We start from the raw sequence: 18,602 nt of genomic DNA, 5'->3' as shown, positions 1-18,602 counted from the left end.
ATTAATAAATTGGTTCACTGTGCTTTCAAATCTTTTTAGTTTTAAACCCTAATGAGAACATGCTTTATTTGAAGTTCAAATTTTGCAGGTCATGTCTGCCATTTTCAATTGAAAATAGTTTTAAATTGTTCAATTTAAGCTAAAAAGTTTATGAGCAGGGTTGCATATGTGCAACATGGTGCTATTATTATTATTATTATTATTTTTATTTTTATCTGTTATCTATTATGATCTTTTAATATTACTATTAACTTTTATTTCTAAGGCGCCAGAACCAGGGGTGTATCTATAATGAGTGCAGGGTGTGCGGCCCCGCACCGCACACCCTGCACCCATAATGATACTTACCTCTCCGGAGTCCCACGTCGGCGTGGACGGCTATTTTCCCGTCGTTTGTGCTTGCGCAGTACAGGGAAAATGGCCACTGCGGCCATTTTCCCGGTTACCTGTGCATACACTATAGACTCTGGGCACACTCTAGTGCCCAGAGTCTATAACTCCGGCGCTGGCTGCGCACAGCTCCGTGTGCTGCCGGGCGGAGAGGAGGGGGCCCGTATCGGAAACTGCACACGGGCCCCCTTCTCTCTAGAAACACCCCTGGCTAGAACGTTTTGTGGAAATGTTATTCGCACTGCCAGAGAGGGGCAATTTAATTGTTTTGTGGGTAGCTGTAATTAATGGGCGCCCAGTGTTGCAGTTCAATTGTTCTAGGCACCCATTAATTCTCGCGGTCTTCGCGCCCAATTAGACAGGGTTTAGCCTTGTAAAACGTCTATAAAGTCCTGGTTAGGACACACACAATGCATAACCACGGGTTTATCGCACGTTTTTCCTGAGGTTGTGAGCAGAAATTTCATCGGCTATCACTCCCAAAAGGAGCAACAATTAAATTGCTCTGATGGGCCCTCCCCCCCAAAAAGTGTCTGCCTAAAAAACCATTGAATAGCAGAGACTTCTGATTTGATTGTAAAAAGACCGTGTATTCATAGGGACATAAGTAAGAAAAATAGCTTTGCTTATTTAGCCAACATGCCGTAATATTTTCATGCATCCCATTGCTACGCCAGTTCAGATACAAACATAGAAATGAACAGAAGATTTCAATCCCATTCCCTTCAGAACCTGACATTGGATGCCCGACAGGATGAAGATCCCGACTGGGACAGGTAAGTACCCTAATCCTCCCCTGTCCCACCCCTAACCCTCCCTTAGTGATGCCTAACCCTAACCTCCCCCCGGGGGTGCCTAACCCACCCCCCTTACCGCTCCCTAACCCTAACGGGGGGGGAGGGGGGTGCCTAACCCTAATCTCTCCCTGGGGGGTGCCTAACCCTCCCCCCTAGAGGTGCCTAGTCCTAATCTCCCCCAACCTATCCCTAACTCCGCTAGACTCCCTAATCGTAAGCAGCCGGGCTCATAGCTACTTCCCGTTCTGAAGAGCTTACAATTTACTTTACACACAGATATTGACTATTTTACTAGGGATAACACTTTATTCCAGAATAAAGCACAATGTTTCCTACACTTCAGGGGTTACATTTGTTCTGGGTATTCAAGGATCTTCACAGTGATTTAGTCTATAAAGTAGTTAGAGATCTTTAAAGAGTCTGACATGGATTAATCTGACCACGTGGAGCTGACACTGATGGCCGCGACTCCGACTTTCTTCTTTAAAACCACAGAAACGTGGTCCAGAGGCCCAAGCGGCTGAATGGTTGCCCCATTCTCTGGGGTTTTATATCCCTGGAAAGGCTTCCAAAGTTTTTCACACACTGAGATCTAATGTCATCAGATGTCAACTTCCACTCAGAATTTCTGGTTGTTTCATGTGAAAGAACAAGCTATGCCCAGATGGATTTTTTTTTTCTAGCGCATCTGAAGCAATTCGGATGTGTCCACCAGTAGGCTTCAAAAACTCCTTTCCATGAGGGTAAAAAGGAGCCTTCAATAAATAAAAAAAAATTATAGACTCCTATGGGAATATTTATTTTAAGGATTTCAAAAATAAGTGTTCACCTGGATGTAGCCTTCAGGAGGTGGTTCGAGAGCCTGCAACACCTGAAAGGTTTTGGTTTTCAAAATAAATCCATCTGCTAAAATATAAGTGTAAGGCCATATGCAGTACAGCAACACTTCCCAACTGCTTGTAAACTGTCTTTGAACTGTGTGTAAACTTAAAAAAAAGTACTTGAGGTGTTGTTGCAGGTGTGCCCTGTTTTGGAGACCAAAGGCTATTTATTGGGTTATAAAGCCAGAGGTGCTCGGAGACCATTGTTAGGCAAGATAGAAGTCATATCCTCACATACATGAAATAGAAGAGAGAGCTGGAAAGTAGAATCACCGTACAGAATGTTAAATGTGGGATTTGCTCTGCTCATAAACACTGTACAGTGATGAATGAAACTGCCTTCAAACTGCAACGCTGCAAAAAAAAAAAATTCAGGTTACATTTATTTTTAATCATCATTTACTACAGATTGCAGACAATCTTATCAGGATATTTTTCACTTCCAGGACAAATTTGTAGTGGATGTAACAGCCCACACAACCTCTAATGAAAAAAATAGGTCCAGTGGGTGTAATCTGCGCACAACCTCTAATTAATAAATTAGATCTAGTGGGTGTATTCTATGCACATCCTCTTAATTTATAAATTAGATCTATTGGGTGTATTCTATGCACAACCTGGGGAGGCACACATGGAGATGGGTCTGAGTGCTGAGAGCCTGTTTCTCCCCCTACTCACTGTAACTCTCGACTCACTACACTAAGCTTCAGTGTCTGTTGATTATCCTACCTGCATCACTGTCTTTTCTTGCTGCTGCTGACTTGAGCTCCGATCTCTAAACACTGCAGTGCACTTCCTGGTCACATGACATCCATTGTGTCAATCAGTGCTCAAGGCACACCCCCATACTCGGAGGCATTACCTCTATTAGCTCTCTTTCTGTGCAGCTTGCTGCCTGTGGTGTGGCCCCACCCATAGCTCTGCAAGCAGTTTCTGACCATACAGAAGTGAGGCTGAGCTGCTGCTGCCTCATCTCTTGTGTGTCTGCACTCCCAGGGAGCTCCACAAAGCTGGTGAGTGTTAACTATAAAAATGCTTACAATAAACAAAGAAGATGTTTATAAGTTATAAATATCTTCTATATATTATTCTAATAATTTTATATAAAATCTCAGGAGTATGACGGGGGGCTCTGCCTAACCTGACTGCACTGCAGGGTGAGAAATAGCCTCATTACCAACCCAGCTCCTGGAACTTTGTACAATTCCTTTTGCAAGTGGACTTTAACATCGCTCTCCACCTACTCCCAATCAATCCCCTAAAAAGGGCTATAAACAAGTCTTAGGTTGTTTGTTTATTCATTTATTTTAGTTAAATCACTCTCTATTCACAATATCATTATTATTTTTTAGCACTCATATTTTCTAATTCAAGTCATTTCATTTATTTGAGCTGCTTTTAATATATACAGCGCAGAATATTCAGTATATATAAAAGATCACCATAGCAGGTAAAATAACCTCTCTTATTTTACCGGGTATGGTAGTCTGCTAAGTGCCGCCTGACCACCTGTTGATTTCTTTTAGTGCTGGCATAGTCCCTAGGAAGGCACTGCAGCGAGTTTGTATTACACTGAAAAGGAATGCCGGGCTATTGGACAAAGTATGTATGTGTGACTATATAATAATATATATTGCAGAATGACACAAATATTTAGTTACTAGCTCCAGTTCATATCTTTCAAGCAACTATACAACCAGGAAAAAGGACCACCAGCAATTGTTCCAGGATCTCGTATCTAACAAAACCTATTACTCCATTAAGCCCTGCATGCATACGATGGAATCCCTGATAATCATGTACATTTAAATTATATACACCCTGATTCAGGAAATGAATACCAGAAGTCCTTCAATCAGAGACAGGCAGTAAATGACGTAAAATGCAGATACAGCAGGGAAAGATTATGAAAACCCACTAGAAAGGGCCATTATTCTGCTCTAAGCTTCTTGGAGAATGTAACAGATGGATTAAAAAAAGAATCAGGTGTGTGAACAGGAATGTTGGAGGACTGGCGCATGCTAAAGCTGCGTGATCAATAAGCAGGTTACACGGTTTACTATAGCTGGACATGCCATTTGCTAGCTACAATACATGAATTGGGAATTACATTTTTATTTATCTTGTGTATGGCTTAAATGGGTATTGTGGACACTGATATAATGAATCCATCTCTTAAAGGGAAGGTAGACAGCAGTTTATGTTCAGTTCATGGGTCCTATTTACAAAGCAGGTTTTTCTTATTATGTAAAAACTGCAGTTTCTGTATATTTTTCTGTATCGCCGCTATGTAAGAATAGCCTAATGCAGCAGACTTCACAGAAATCTCCTGCAAAAGATTAACTATCGCTGCAGCCCCCATTATTATCCATAGGGACTGTAGTCTGACCCTTATATACGAACCGCCATAAAGCGAAGCTGGTTAATGCCACAGCCTCTGGAAACTGAGACTCTGCGTATATGGAGCAGGAATTTCATATCCCGGGCGACTATTGCCCCGCCAATCCCCACCTCGACTCTCGCATCCTACGATTAATCCTACTATTAACTGCTAGGATACAACAGTCTTTCCAATGACCCCCCCCCCTCTGACATCATTGCATTTGAATGCCCAATTCCCACCTGGCCCCAGTCTTTGAGCTTTCAATCACTGGTGGAATGCGGGTATTTTCCATGTCAGACAGCTGAAGCTATCCCTCTTCTGTGAAATGAGAGCAGACTGGGAACTTCCTCCCTTTCGAGGAATGAAACCACCTGCAGCTCCATCACTTTGAATATGCCGGACATGCTCTGCGCTGCTCCGCATACACCTACCCACACAATATACAGGATATAGAAGATCCTTTTCTGAGGACCTTGACTCTTCTCTGTCTCCTTTTGTTACAGCATGGGATCGTGAACTTGGGCCCTCATTCAGAGCCGTACGCTCTGAGCAGAGCGCACGCTCTGAATGAGGGCCGCCCTCCATAACTATGGAGCGTCCCCCTGGACGCTCGTATAGCTGTGGGTCACCACCCACAGCCTATACGAGCGTGCAGTTTGATGGCCGCGATGGTCTTGACCATCGCGACCATCGAAACTGCGTGCCGGAGCCTGCGGTTGAGGTTTTCAACCGCAAGGCCCGGAGTGATTTTGGCACTATCAGAGCCAAAATCACTCCCACTGACATCACTAGTGATGTCAGTGGAGCCGGCTTCTGACGGTAGGTGTTCCGTTAGGAACGCCCCCATCAGGGAGGCACGCCCCCGGCACGCCCACCAAAGGGGGCGTGCTGTCAATCAACATCGACAGCACGCCCCCTTTGATCAGACACAACGAGCGAAGGAAAGTCCTTCGCTCGTCGCGTCTGGCACATGCGCACGACGGAGCTCCCTCCGTTGTGCGCATGCTCAGTGCAGAACATCGACCCACTTGCGAGCGGACAGCCGCTCGCGAGTGGGTCTGAATCAGGCCCTTGGTCAGCAACTGGAGGAGGGGGCATGGACTAAAATATTTCAGTTGGCTCATGCCAGTTCTCCTAGTTATTCCATTGTAGAGACCCAACACAAACTCCTCTCTCGCTGGTATAGGTGCCCTAACGCGCTGTGCAAGATGCACACGGGTGTACCCAGTTCTTGCCTTGGCTCTACTATCTGTATCTGGTGGGAATGCTTCATGTGCCCACGCTGCCCATCTTGCACCGTAACAAATAGCTTTTCCAAACATTTGAATAACGATGCTAAATCCTTTATACCAGTTTGCTGGCGCACCTCCTCGCCTCCAACAATATCTGATTGGCTTGTCAAAATGTATTTATTTTTTTAGGTTTTTTTTGTGGACATAGCTGATCTGTCCCCGCCTGCCAGAGATGGCTATGTTGGCTTTCAGGACACGTGGGTCCGCTGGCGCTTGACTTGAAGGATGCTAACTCCTTTAAATCTCATCTTGCTACTCCACACTCCGCTACGTCGACAAACGCTCATATCTAATGGTCGAAATGTTTAACCCTCTAGCTCCTGGTTTTGTTTCATTAGAATCTCCCAATACCTCACTGTTTCTGACTGCACTCCTCGAGGCCCAACCTTTATAGGTTTGCTGGCTACCCTTGTCTCCTCTCCTTTACATGCATTCTCAACCTGCTATAACCAATTTGACTATTTCCTTTGTACTTTTGTGCCTGCCTTGGCCTTCAATCCGTTCTAGTGAATATTCAAATTGTGATTTTTTTTATTTTTTTTTTACCATTTATTGATCGTTCTTGTAAGCTTTACTCTTTAAAACTAATAAAGAACATTTTGCATAAAGCAATCTCTGTTGGTCTCGCCATTCTTGAGTTATTGATAGTTTTTAAAAAAAAAATCCCCATTTGTTTTTTCTGGCTTTTTTTCCAGTCATTGTATGCTTGTGGCAAAAATGGGGTTTTATTGAGACCCGGACGGTATCTGCATTCCCTTCGCAATTGGCGATGGTTGCTAATCTGCGTATGCATCGCAGTGTGCATGCACGAACTACACTGTACGTTCACCGATCCCTCGCTCGCCCAGCAAAACCAGCCCAGCAGAGTGAGTGACAGGAGAGGCCGTTTGTGGGTGGTGACAGGGGCAGTCCAGTAAAAACGGGGGGTTGGAGATGCGAACGCAGGCGTGTCCGAGTGTTTCAACGCCGTTTTAGAGGCGTGCATAATTAACACGTAGCGTCATAGTACACGTCACCAGCCATTTTTTTCCTCTGTTTTCCTCGCAATGCTTGCGGTAAAAAAAAAAGCTACCACAAGCACTGCGTTCACATCCGATAGTGGTCGATGTACCAATGTTTTCATAAACTTCCAGGAGATGACGTGGGGCAGTGGGCGTCTCTGCATACGCTAAGGGGAGTCTGCATGCACAAAGTGAACGCTCATACAGGTACGATGGGCGTGCTTATGCCTTGGCGAGCGATCGCTCCACGCTGCGTCACTTTCAAATATTTGCTTACGCATCAATCGAGCCTACGCTCACAGCGTCCGTGTCTGAATCAGGGTCGGAGTCTCCAGGCTCCATTAAACTACATTCATATACAAGGTATCCAAGTGCTATGTAGTGTTTTCTTTTACCACATATGTTGTTTTTTTTGTTTTTTTTAAACAAAATAAGCAGGTAGAAATGGGATTTACAACTGTATGAGCGTTTCCTCTGCTGGCACGCACACACAAATGTCAGTACATTTTGAGTTACGTCCGTGCCGGGCCCTTGTTACATGCACCTGTACAGCATTGTGTTGCAGAGATCCCATGATATCATCTGTATGTTGTGGCGATGCCTTCCTTTGAACACACACGGGATGAACATATGCGTGTTTGTTCAGACATCTCTCATCCTTGGCAGCCCTGGAATTTCCAACTCTTTGCGTGCCAGGGAGGAATGTGAAAGATTACAGCTTCTAGGTAGCGTGAGGGCCAGTACAGACCTGAGGCAGTTAATTCTTTTTCCTTTTTACAAAACCTTATCACGCAGACGTCTCATTGTGCGAAGACGCAGCCGATTATATTAAGTACACAAAACCTGGAGTATTATCTTAGCGCCTTGCACTAGCACGACATGACATTAAAATTTAAAATGGAGAACAAATTTTAGATTTGCGTTGGATGCTTCTTACTTGAAATACTTGTACATTGAATAGTTTCTATTGATTCCTCTAAAACGGGTGGGGAACCTTTTTTCTACCGGGGGCTATTTTGATATATATATTATTATTTGCGGGCCTGGTGTAGACCATGCCCCCTCCGTGTGATGTCACATAGGGGTGGGTACTCGGGACGCTCCAGGCTGCACTGCTGCATAGATTCTGGCTGCAGGGTACCATTCTAGGCACCCTGCTAGCCAGATGACGCTAGCTGATAAAAGCTCAGAGGGCCAGACCAAATGATTCCGGGGGGGCCTTATACAGCCCCAGGGCATGAGGTTCCCCATCCCCGCTCTAAAATATATTGTTGATGTCTACAGAATATTTTGGAAAACACAATTTTTTTTATTTTCTTCTTTTTTTTTTTTATTATTGAAAGAATTTTACTAATACAGTGGTTCTAAAAAGAGCTTCTGTCTCAGCATAGAGTAAAAGCAGATGGATTTTTGCCTGAACCGCTGTTAATCTAGCAATTCACTACAAATACATCATGAACATTAGTGATGTCCCAAATGTATGCAGCAGGTAAAGCATATTCTTACACCTTATTTTTTTTCTTTGTTATATATATATATATATATATATATATATAATATATATACATATATATCTCTATAGATCTGTATTTTTTTTTTTTTACAGAGCAGTTTTTTTTCCTGGAAACAGAGCGTAATTTCACACTAGAGATGTGCATTGATATCCAACATCTTCAAATACCAATATTCTGGACTGATACATTTGTTATAAGGCAATACGGTTTCTACGATTTATCATCTCAGTCTTCTGCAATTAATTATTAGGCTGTCCTGAGATTGTCTGATTGCTGAGAGAGACTTTGCTGGCCATACACCTACGCGATATCGGTCCGATTCCCCGATTTTCGACGCCTCGTACAATGTATCTTGTGGAAATCGTGTGGTGTTTTAGGTAGGACACGATGCGATGCAAGTTCCCGCAGCCGTCAAAACGTATCGTGTGATGAGATGTGCAGTCCATCTTCTCTGTCATGTTCCTATGCTGATTGTGCCATTTTTTTTAGCATACGATGCATCATGCGTCCGAGCAGCTTTATTTGTTTAAAAAAAAAATACTGATGCACGCACGGGGAGATCTGTGATGCATGCATCTGTCTGTAATAAAATAAGCGCAGATGCAGGGATGGTTCAGCGAGAACCATCTGTGCATCAGTGAAAAAATAAAAAAATAAATGGCGTGCACACCCCCCCCCCCCCCAAAAACAAACAGCGCAGCCAGCCCTGAGCTTTTAGGGACCCAGTGCTGGTTGGGCAGCATACGGGGGACAAATGATGTAAGCACAACCAGCACTGGGCTAGTCAGAACCAGCCCTGGTTGCCAAAATACGGGGGACAAATGACGTAGGGGTCCCCCGTATTCTGCGCAACCAGCACTGGGCTCTGATCCGGTCCTGGATCTGGAAATACAGGGGAAAAAAATGAGTAGGGTTCCCCTGTATTTTCCAGAACCAGCACCATACTTTTTTTCTAGCGGGGGGCTGATGCCACAGCCCTTTCACTGGGCCCCCCAGCCGCAGCATCAGCCCTAACCGCTAGTCAGCCGAGGCCGGGGAGAGCTGGGGACGCTCCCCCCCAATAAAGGGGTCCCCCCCCATCCAGGGCACCCCAGGCCCTGGCTGGTAGCCCAGGGCTATCCCCGCCACCCCTGGTGGCGGTGGGTGGTGGGATGATAGTGTACAGTAGTTGTGGTTCTTACACATCTATTTTTACACAAGTACCAGCATGCGGGGCATTAATGGCCCGCTGGTACCTGTAAAAAATGTTTTAAGTAAACACAGAACACACACACCGTATTAAGTTTATTAAACATACATGCACTCGCACATGTAGACACAAGTGCACACATACTCATCTATGTAGATTATCCAAACTGTACCTGTGAAAAAAATATATATACTCACTGTCTCCTATGCGAGGTTTTGTCCTCTTCAGTCCAAAGTAGGCATCCCACCGACTTTGCAAAAAAAAAAATCAACGAAAATCCAGATCCACGTAACAGGTAACAACCAGGATGGTTGACCCCTACGTCATTTGTCCCCCATATGTTGCCCAACCAGCACTGGGTCTCTAAAAGCCCGGGACTGGTTGCTCTTTGGGGGGGGCTTAATTAACAAATTAAGCCGCTCACACGACGGACGCTGCATCGTATCGTGAGATCGTATGTACGTTGTGTGTCAATCGTGTGGCCGGGACTGCCAGGGCATTGAAGGGAAAACGGCACGGTGAGTCGCATCGGCACTCATCGTGTAGGTGTATGGCCAGGATATCAGTAGTTGGCAAGATCTTCTCAGCCTCTCAGAGAATCTCCAAATAGCAGCCCCGCGTCTCGGGCCTGCTGTAGATGCAACTGCACATGAGCTGCATCTAATATCGATATATTGGAGTATCAGTGTTATTTGCATGTTTTCTTATGTTTATCACTTCAAATTTGGTGATCCCTATCGATACAGGACCACTGATTGGCTATCTCTGTTTCACACGCCCTCTTGGAAATTGAATCAGCAATCTAGTTCAGGGGTAGCCAACCACAGTTCCTCGAGAGCTACTAACCGTTCACGTTTTCCAGTCCACCTAGCAGGTGCACAGGTGTATTCATTACTCACTAACACATTTGAAAAGATCCACAGGTGGAGCTAATTATTTCACTTGTGATTTTGTGTGGAGACCTGGAAAACATGCACTATTGGTAGCTCTCAAGGACCAGGGTTGACTACCCCTGAACTAGTCCATTCCATCTACATAATAGACCAGAGAGGCACTCACCTGGCACAGGACCTTCAGCAAGTTAGGAGAGTGCTGGTACCTTTTTTTCATAGAAAAATAAAAGCATCGGCTGCAGTAATACAGATGGAAATCAGCAGGCCTTGTAGATGCCATCTATAGACAGAGGATAGTGTCAATCAAAAAATGAGGGACAGCAGAACCCTTGATTGGTGTTAAAGAGCAAAATGTAATAAATAATAGTTATATTATAATAATTGTAAGTTAAATGCCTCCAAAAATAAAAATGCTTTTTTTTTTTTTTTTTTTTTTATAAACTCCAGTATTCATAGAGTAAAAAAAAAATGTTTAATTTTTTTTTTTTTTTTTTTTTTAACCAACCTAAGAAAATCCTGGCAAATAGGACCCAGATAATATTCCATGCAGTGAAACAGAATGGGGCTTTGAGATTTCATTTGTGAAATGGCGATGACTGTGTAATAGGAGTGCCAGCATTATCGTCCTGTTAAATCTCTTGTGAATTGAAGAGTTTCCTAAAATGTCACAAGGAAAGGCCGATGCAATTGCAGATTATCAGCTTGGTCAGTGCTGAAGCAGTAAGGGTTATCAGGTTATTATTATTGTCATTATGTTCCCTACATAGGCACCAGCTCCCTGCTTTCTAAAGCTGGGTACACACTGACAGATATATTGGCCGCTCAATTGATTGGCCAATATATGTGGTGCCAGTCGGCCAGTGTGTACCAGCGATATGTCTGTGAACAACGTTGTTCACATATTGCTTCGGCTGTGCTGTACAGCCAAAGGACAGATATATCTGCAGACATAGCTGTCCATCGGCAAGTGTGTATGGGCGATGAGCCGATCCCCCATACAGATGCAGGGGCAGCCGCAGGGAGGGCCAGCGGGACCCGCGGCTGCCTGGAAGATGATGGTCGTTCAGTGTATATGAACAACCATCATCTACAGAAATATCTGCTGATCTCTCGGTCTGCAGATATCTTTGCAGTGTGTACCCACCTTAACACCTACTCCTAAAAGTCCCACACACTCATTAGCTTCTTCTATCTCGATTTCAGCCGTGGTTCCCAAACTGGGTACTTGCAGGGGTGCCACAGGCTGGTGGTCCAGGACCAAATTAAATGGTTTATGGTCAATGTGATAGGCAAAACCAGTGCTTAATCGCGTCACTGGGGTCGGTGTCACCCAGTGCGCCAGATAGGCTACAGCGTGCGTGTCCAAAAAGGGGCGTGGCTTTGATGACTCTGGGGGAGTGCCTAGCACTCTCTGAGATGCTGGGCATGCCCCCAGATACTCAGCACTCCTCATTGACTGGGAGCCAGATGCTGCACAATAGCGTCACAGTGCAGTATCCATCTCACAGCGTTTTGGTGACACCTGTCACCCCTCCCCCCGGTGACGACGTCACTGCCAGTGCCGGTGGCTGTCAATCATAAAATATGTGAACAAACAGAAGCACAACCCTGTCTGCCACCACATAACTAAACCTCGGGTGACAGATGAGCACAATTTACTTAATTTAAGAATTTTTTTCTGATTTTCTCAGCAAGAAACTTTTGGCCTAGGGGTGTAGTGAGAAACATGCTGATATTTTACGGTGCCGTGATTAAAAAAAAAGTTTGGGCACCACTGTGCTACAGTGTATATTACACACAACAGTTAAAACGCTTCTAATGAAGCAAAATAATTGCAATTTGTGTGTGACAACCACGGGTATCTTCATAACCAAATATAATCAGATGGGTATTCTGGAGACACAATCCAATCAAACTTCACCACTGTAGTAATGCGAAACAAAATAAGGATGAGTCCTCTAAAAGTTTCTGTGTAGTATGGGGGGTTTCCCATAACAATTCGGATTTTTAAAAAGTTGTTCACTTTACTACGTGTTATATTCAGTGATAAAAGTACACAGGTTGTGAATTTCTCTTGAACTTCACGTAATCCTACGTCCTTTCAGTCATCTAATAACTACATGTTACTGAGCTAATATACATGAACTAAATAATGCTTTCCTTACATTGTGGCTACAGTTTCCCCTATTGTCTGTGCTTCCAGCGGCCACATTGTGACTTACATTAGATGATCTATTTCCTATCTCTCTGTAGAGCTGTCACCATACAGGCACAGTGATGTTTAGATGCATAATATGCTTTATACTTTGTAGTTATTTGATAGCAGAGCTGCTGAAAGACAGGTTATCTGTGTGGGGATTAGTATGTAAGTAATCTGTCAGTTCTGAGATGCCCTGATTTAAAGGACAGTGCTGCATTCAGTAACCTCATTATAGAACAGCACATCCTTTTTACAATTTAAGTTTGTGTAGTAGAAGGTCCCTCCCTGTCCCCCACCAAATAGCAGTTTTATTTTAAGTAAGCACCCTGTGATTTCATTTTTAAAATGTTTTAAATGTTTCATATAATATATCTATACAGAAGCATTGCTGCCACCAAGTATACTCCAGATCTATTGAGGCAATGTGTGGCACTCCAGCTGCTCTGGTACTACACATCCAAGCATGCTCTGCCACAATTTTGCCGTTAAGACATGCTAAAACTTTGGCATGTTGGGATATGTAGTTCCACAGCAGCTGGAGTGCAATACGTTTCTCAGTGGTATATTCAGGGACATATTTATAATCGGGGGGGGCAACCCCTGCACCCATGCTTTTTTTCATACTTACCTCTCCGAAGTCCCACGGAGTAGCGCTACACAAAACGCCTGGAAAATGTCCGCCATGTATATTTTCCCAGCATTTTGAACATGCGCAGAAGGAAATCTTCAGGAAAATGGCTGCCGCGCCATTTTCCCAAGGACCTTCACATGCACAGTAGACTCCCAGCACACTCTAGTGCCCGAAGTCTACTGCTACAGTCAGTTCGCTGAGAGAGAGGAGGGGGCCTCGGACGGGGAGTGAACATGGTTTAATTGACAACATTGGTTGCTGTTTGTATTTCTTCCCCAACTTATAACACATTTAAAAAAAAAAAATTAGTATGAAGCTATATGTAACCCGGGTTATTCAACCTGGGATATTGCTCAGTGTGAAAGGGCCCAGTTGAAATAACTCTGCATTTCATCCTGGATAACGAGCAGGGTTGAACGTGGGTTCGACCCGGCTCGTGGTGCAGTGTGAACGGGTAACCCTGGTCGATGTGACCCAGGACCCGTTCAAAGGAAGAGCCAGCGCTTGAAATTGATCTCCTCTCCAAGCGCTGGCTCAGCATGTGATGGCAGTGATGTCATTGACGCGGTAATAAGAGCCGGGCCGCCGGTCTGAATGGGGTCTCAGCTGGTCGCACCCATGATGGACCCATGTACAAAAACCTGGGTGCGACCCGGCAATGCGGTATGACAGGGGTAACGGATTTTCCACGGCTGCATCTGGGAAATGAGTATTTACTCTGCAGGTTTGATAAAGTGCATTTCTCTGTTATCTTTGTTTTAAAGTAAATTAAGTGAACGCTCCAAATATAAAATATAAGATAAATCTTTCTCTGGGATATCTGGCTCCACTTCTCTTATCCAGGATGCACACTGACCTGTATATGCAAACACATCATTCTGATTCTCTTCCACGCATCATATTTATGTTTATTCATTGCCAGGGAGCCAACAGTGGGAATAGACTGATTTAAAAATGAAATAAAAATAAAAGATTAATATTGTAGCATATTTTTTCTTTCACTTTTTTTCTGCTACATATGTTAATAAAATACAGTGTTGGTTTTATATATTTTATATTTTTTATAATTTAGTGACTGTGAAAGCAGGAATTGGAGAATGTAGGTATTTATTTTTTTTAAGGAAAAAGTTTTATAATGATACAAAAAAATTTTAAATCCACATTAAAAAAAAAATGTTTTTTTATTGTTAAATCGCACTGTAATGTTCCCATGTGCCATTGTTGTGCTTTATGGTCTAGAAGGCCGGGATGGATGATTATTATTATTATTCTTTATTTGGCGCCTCAAGTCTTCCACAGCGCCTTACATAGTACATAAACAATTAAGAAACCAGTGACTTACAGTACAATACAATACAATGGACATGGTTTATATACAGTACATTGCTGTATTAGCTATCATAACACTCAAATTAGTAACAGGATGTAAGTGTTAGGTACCCTAGTGGGGAGTAAGGAGCAGATTAAAGTATAAGTAAGGAGAAGCACAAGAGTAGAGGGCCCTGCTCGTGAGATCTTACATACTATACAGGGCATTTCCTCTTAGTTTTATGTATTTGTGGTCAGTTTGACGTAATGTTAGCAAATTGGTTGTCCTGTTCGCTGGAAATCTTGGTTTTCACAGAAAGTTCTAAAAGGAAAGTCTATTTTTAGCAATATTAGATCATATGATCTGTTGTCGTTAACTATTAATATATGTTTTACATGCTGTCAAACAGATTGACTGTAATCAGTGACTTAGTCACTGCAGGTACAAGCAAAGAATGAAAATGTGCCTGGACGGGCAGATAAAATGCCGATCCAGGTGCATTTGTGAACCCTGTACAGATGGGGCAGCTGTGTGCAGATCTCCATAAAGTATAAGGACACTCCTAGGCGGCTATTTTCTTGTTAATTAGAGCAGGAGAGTGCGAGAGAGGAAGTTCCTGTTATTTAGTTAAACAGATGGCTGTGCATTACCATTGCCCCAGGCACCTAGTCTTTTATAGATCCCCCTACATAAAGGTGGCAGTGAGACCTTTTGTTAGCCTGGAAGTAATTGGTGCCTTGTAACATCTCTGTTTACCAAATACCCAGTGAGTTTAGCACACAACTATTATTACATCCTCACTGTGGCTTTTATAACAAATAAGAGATAGGATTTAATAATATATCGTAATGGTGGAATTTACTGCAAGCAATACATAAGATTTTTAAATTTACTGCATGACTACAATAAGAAAGTAAAAAATATATATTTACACAGCACCTGGCGCTAATCAAATGGCAATTATTATAACTCAATATTAATTTTATCAGCAATGAAGCTGTTCAATTAATCATAGCAGGATAACACCATGTGAGCCCGTGACAGCTCACCAATAAACACGTGTAGAGCAAACTAAAAATACATATATAGGTGATGCGCTAATTAAAAAGAGGTCCCAATGTGGCAGAACAATCAACCAGAATACCATCATTCAGATTTCATAAAACATCATACATACATATAACATAAGAACATTATATTCTTAAAAGCTTAAGATATATTACTGACACAATTCTATCCGAAAAAAATAAATAGTCTATAAGGTTACAAATGCCAAGTGACCAAAAATCCATAGCAGTAGTTAAACAAGAAAACAAAATTGTTTGCTACTATATATTTTTAGTCTCCCCACTGTGAGAGGTTTAGCAGCAAAGTTTCTGTAAGATAAACTGAGGTGCTGGATGGAAAGGATCCTCCTAGAATACACGTTTTATGAGCTGCTGCTCCAATTTGAATATATACAAGTTGCAATATCAGAACATCTTTAGCCCATATATGCTTTTCCAAGGTGATCAGTGTTAACTCCGGTCGGGCGTTTTACTCACAGTCCCACAGACCACAGCCCAGGGAGGGACCGAGAACTTAGCCGGCTTTGTGGCCTCCTCTCTCGTCACTTTGAGATCTTAGTATGCGTCAAGGTAATCCAGCTCCGGGCACTTTCCGGCCAGGCACCACCTCCGTCTCCTGGGTCACCACTCCACCAAAGTGCACAGTCCACCAGTAAATAAAGATGGTTTCCAATCAATAAAGAGGGCTACAGATGTCACTCAGCAAAAGTCCTTTTGTAAGTCACAGGTAACTCTCTGACTTTTATTGCTCCATCAACGGGGGCTTGATAAAGCCCCCTCTTTATTGATTGGAAACCATCTTTATTTACTAGTGGACTGTGCACTTTGGTGGAGTGGTGACACAGAGAGACGGAGGCGGTGCCTGGCCGGAGAGTGCCCGGAGCTGGATTACCTTGACGCATACTAAGATCTCAAAGTGACTGGAGAGGTGACCACAAAGCCGGCTAAGTTCTCGGTCCCTCCTTGGGCTGTGGTCTGTGGGACTGTGAGTAAAACGCCCGACCGGAGTTAACACTGATAACCTTGGAAAAGCATATATGGGCTAAAGATGTTCTAATATTGCAACTTGTATATATTCAAATTGGAGCAGCAGCTCATAAAACGTGTATTCTAGGAGGATCCTTTCCATCCAGCACCTCAGTTTATCTTACAGAAACTTTGCTGCTAAAACTTGCACAGTGGGGAGACTAAAAATATATAGTAGCAAACAATTTTTTTTTCTTGTTTAACAACTGCTATGGATTTTTAGTCACTTGGCATTTGTAACCTTATAGACTTTATTTATTTCGTATAGTATTGTGTCAGTAATATATCTTAAGCTTTTAAGAATATAATGTTCTTATGTTATATGTATGTATGATGTTTTATGTGTAATATAAAATGGAAAATATTAAGAAATCTGAATTATGCTGTTCTGATGGATTGTTCTGCCACATTGGGACCTCTTTTTAATTAGCGCATCACCTATATATGTATTTTTAGTTTGCTCTACAATAAGAAAGTATGTCACTTTTTAGTGCTATACATCAGTCATTGTGCAATATATAGTTTCATTTTATTATCCAATGGAGTGGTCTGCTTGATAAGAGCAATGTGTGCCCCAAACATTGCAGTTAAGACCTGCTTATTATACAATTTTCTATTTAGTGTCATCTGCTTAAGATCTATCTATCCTTTATCATTTCTACATTTTATTTCATGAACAAGATTAATTTTGACAGAGTTGAAGGACTTGAAGTTATTAAGGTATCGCGTTAGAAAAGGATCTTCCCGTGCCTCCTAATAGGGCTTTTAGAGTCTCTTTATTAGGCATGGCTTCTTCTGAAGTCTGTGGGTGACAAACAAACCTGGTATATGTACTAATGAGGCACTAAAACATCACACACTTTGTCACTTGTTTCAGATCACACAGGCAATATGTGTTCCGCACATGTGCTTACTTGTATATAATGATTGATTGGATACGAAGAGAATGAAAAAAAAAAAAAAATCAGATTGCGGGGATACAGTATTTCCAGATAATCAGAAATTAAATACAAGCACAGAAAAGCCATAGTGACAGAATACTAGTACAGTAGAGCCTTGTGCTTGCAGGCTAATTGGATGTATTTTTATTAAACAAGAGGCCAATTTTAGGCTGACAGAGTTGAGCATAAAGAAGAGGCAGAGAGTACACAAGTCAGTCGCATCTTGTGGCATAAGGGGCAAAAGAGGGTGGTAATAGGCATTCACACACATGAAGTTCAGTGAGCATGTTGACACGATTGCAAGCTGTGCGGAGATCTGCATACTTATTATTGCATCTGATTTCAGAATGATCTCTTGCACCAAGTATAGGCTCCCTGACTATCAATCACACTGCTGAAAGAAAAATCACTGCGACCGCCGACCGTAATGTAACTTGACGCTTGAGCCGACCACCGATAATCTCTCAATTGCGTAAGCAGTGGTATTGCATTAATCTCTGAATCAGGCCTATAGTGCAATTCTGCCATGTGTCTATTAATATTACTGAAATAGTTTTTCCCCCTACTAGGAGATGAGCCGACTTCACCATCCATCTGCTTGTCTCTTAGCCGTGCAACCCCTTCCCACAACACACAAATGAAATCATGGTCCTGACCTATCTAGATCATGAGAGCCATGGCCATGGTTGGATCGGTAACGCCCGTTTTGACCATTAAAATATGGCCCTGCAGTGCACATGTGTTTTGGAAACTAGGGAGTTCTGGCCGCCCTTCTTCTACAACAATATTGCTTTTGTAGCATATCAGGCATCTCTGGATCAGCCTGGTTGATACTCTCGTTGAGGATAACTCTCCTACGAGTGGAGTCTTTTGGGATTATACGCTTTTTGAGAATAAGGTGGCTTCTTGTCACTCTTTAGGTTAAAATTACATTGTATAATATACATGATGGTCTTTACTAATATTTTTTATTTTTTTCCTGTCTAGGGTATTTTTATGTGGAACAAGAACAATGGACAACCCAATATCACTTTCCGATATGACAGTAAGTTCAACATAAACATTGCAAACTAAATCCAGCTAAAATT

At 42.7% G+C, this 18,602-nt stretch overlaps 1 protein-coding gene across 4 annotated transcripts in view; it reads left to right on the top strand.

Annotated features, from left to right (window-relative positions):
* The window catches only part of IL17RD (interleukin 17 receptor D), a 102,788-nt gene that overhangs the window by 45,921 nt on the left and 38,265 nt on the right, over positions 1–18,602 (top strand). For all 4 annotated transcript variants that reach the window (XM_088472675.1, XM_088472677.1, XM_088472678.1 and 1 more), the window contains one exon: positions 18,502–18,559. In XM_088472675.1, the coding sequence (XP_088328801.1) occupies positions 18,502–18,559 (58 nt within the window). The remainder of the gene's footprint in view (positions 1–18,501; positions 18,560–18,602) is intronic.

Source organism: Taudactylus pleione, unplaced genomic scaffold (genome assembly GCF_031769625.1).
Source record: "Taudactylus pleione unplaced genomic scaffold, aTauple2 ptg000128l, whole genome shotgun sequence".
Classification (NCBI taxonomy): domain Eukaryota; kingdom Metazoa; phylum Chordata; class Amphibia; order Anura; family Myobatrachidae; genus Taudactylus; species Taudactylus pleione.
Note: the sequence above shows the minus strand (reverse complement) of the source record. Positions and strands in the feature narration are given on the sequence as shown.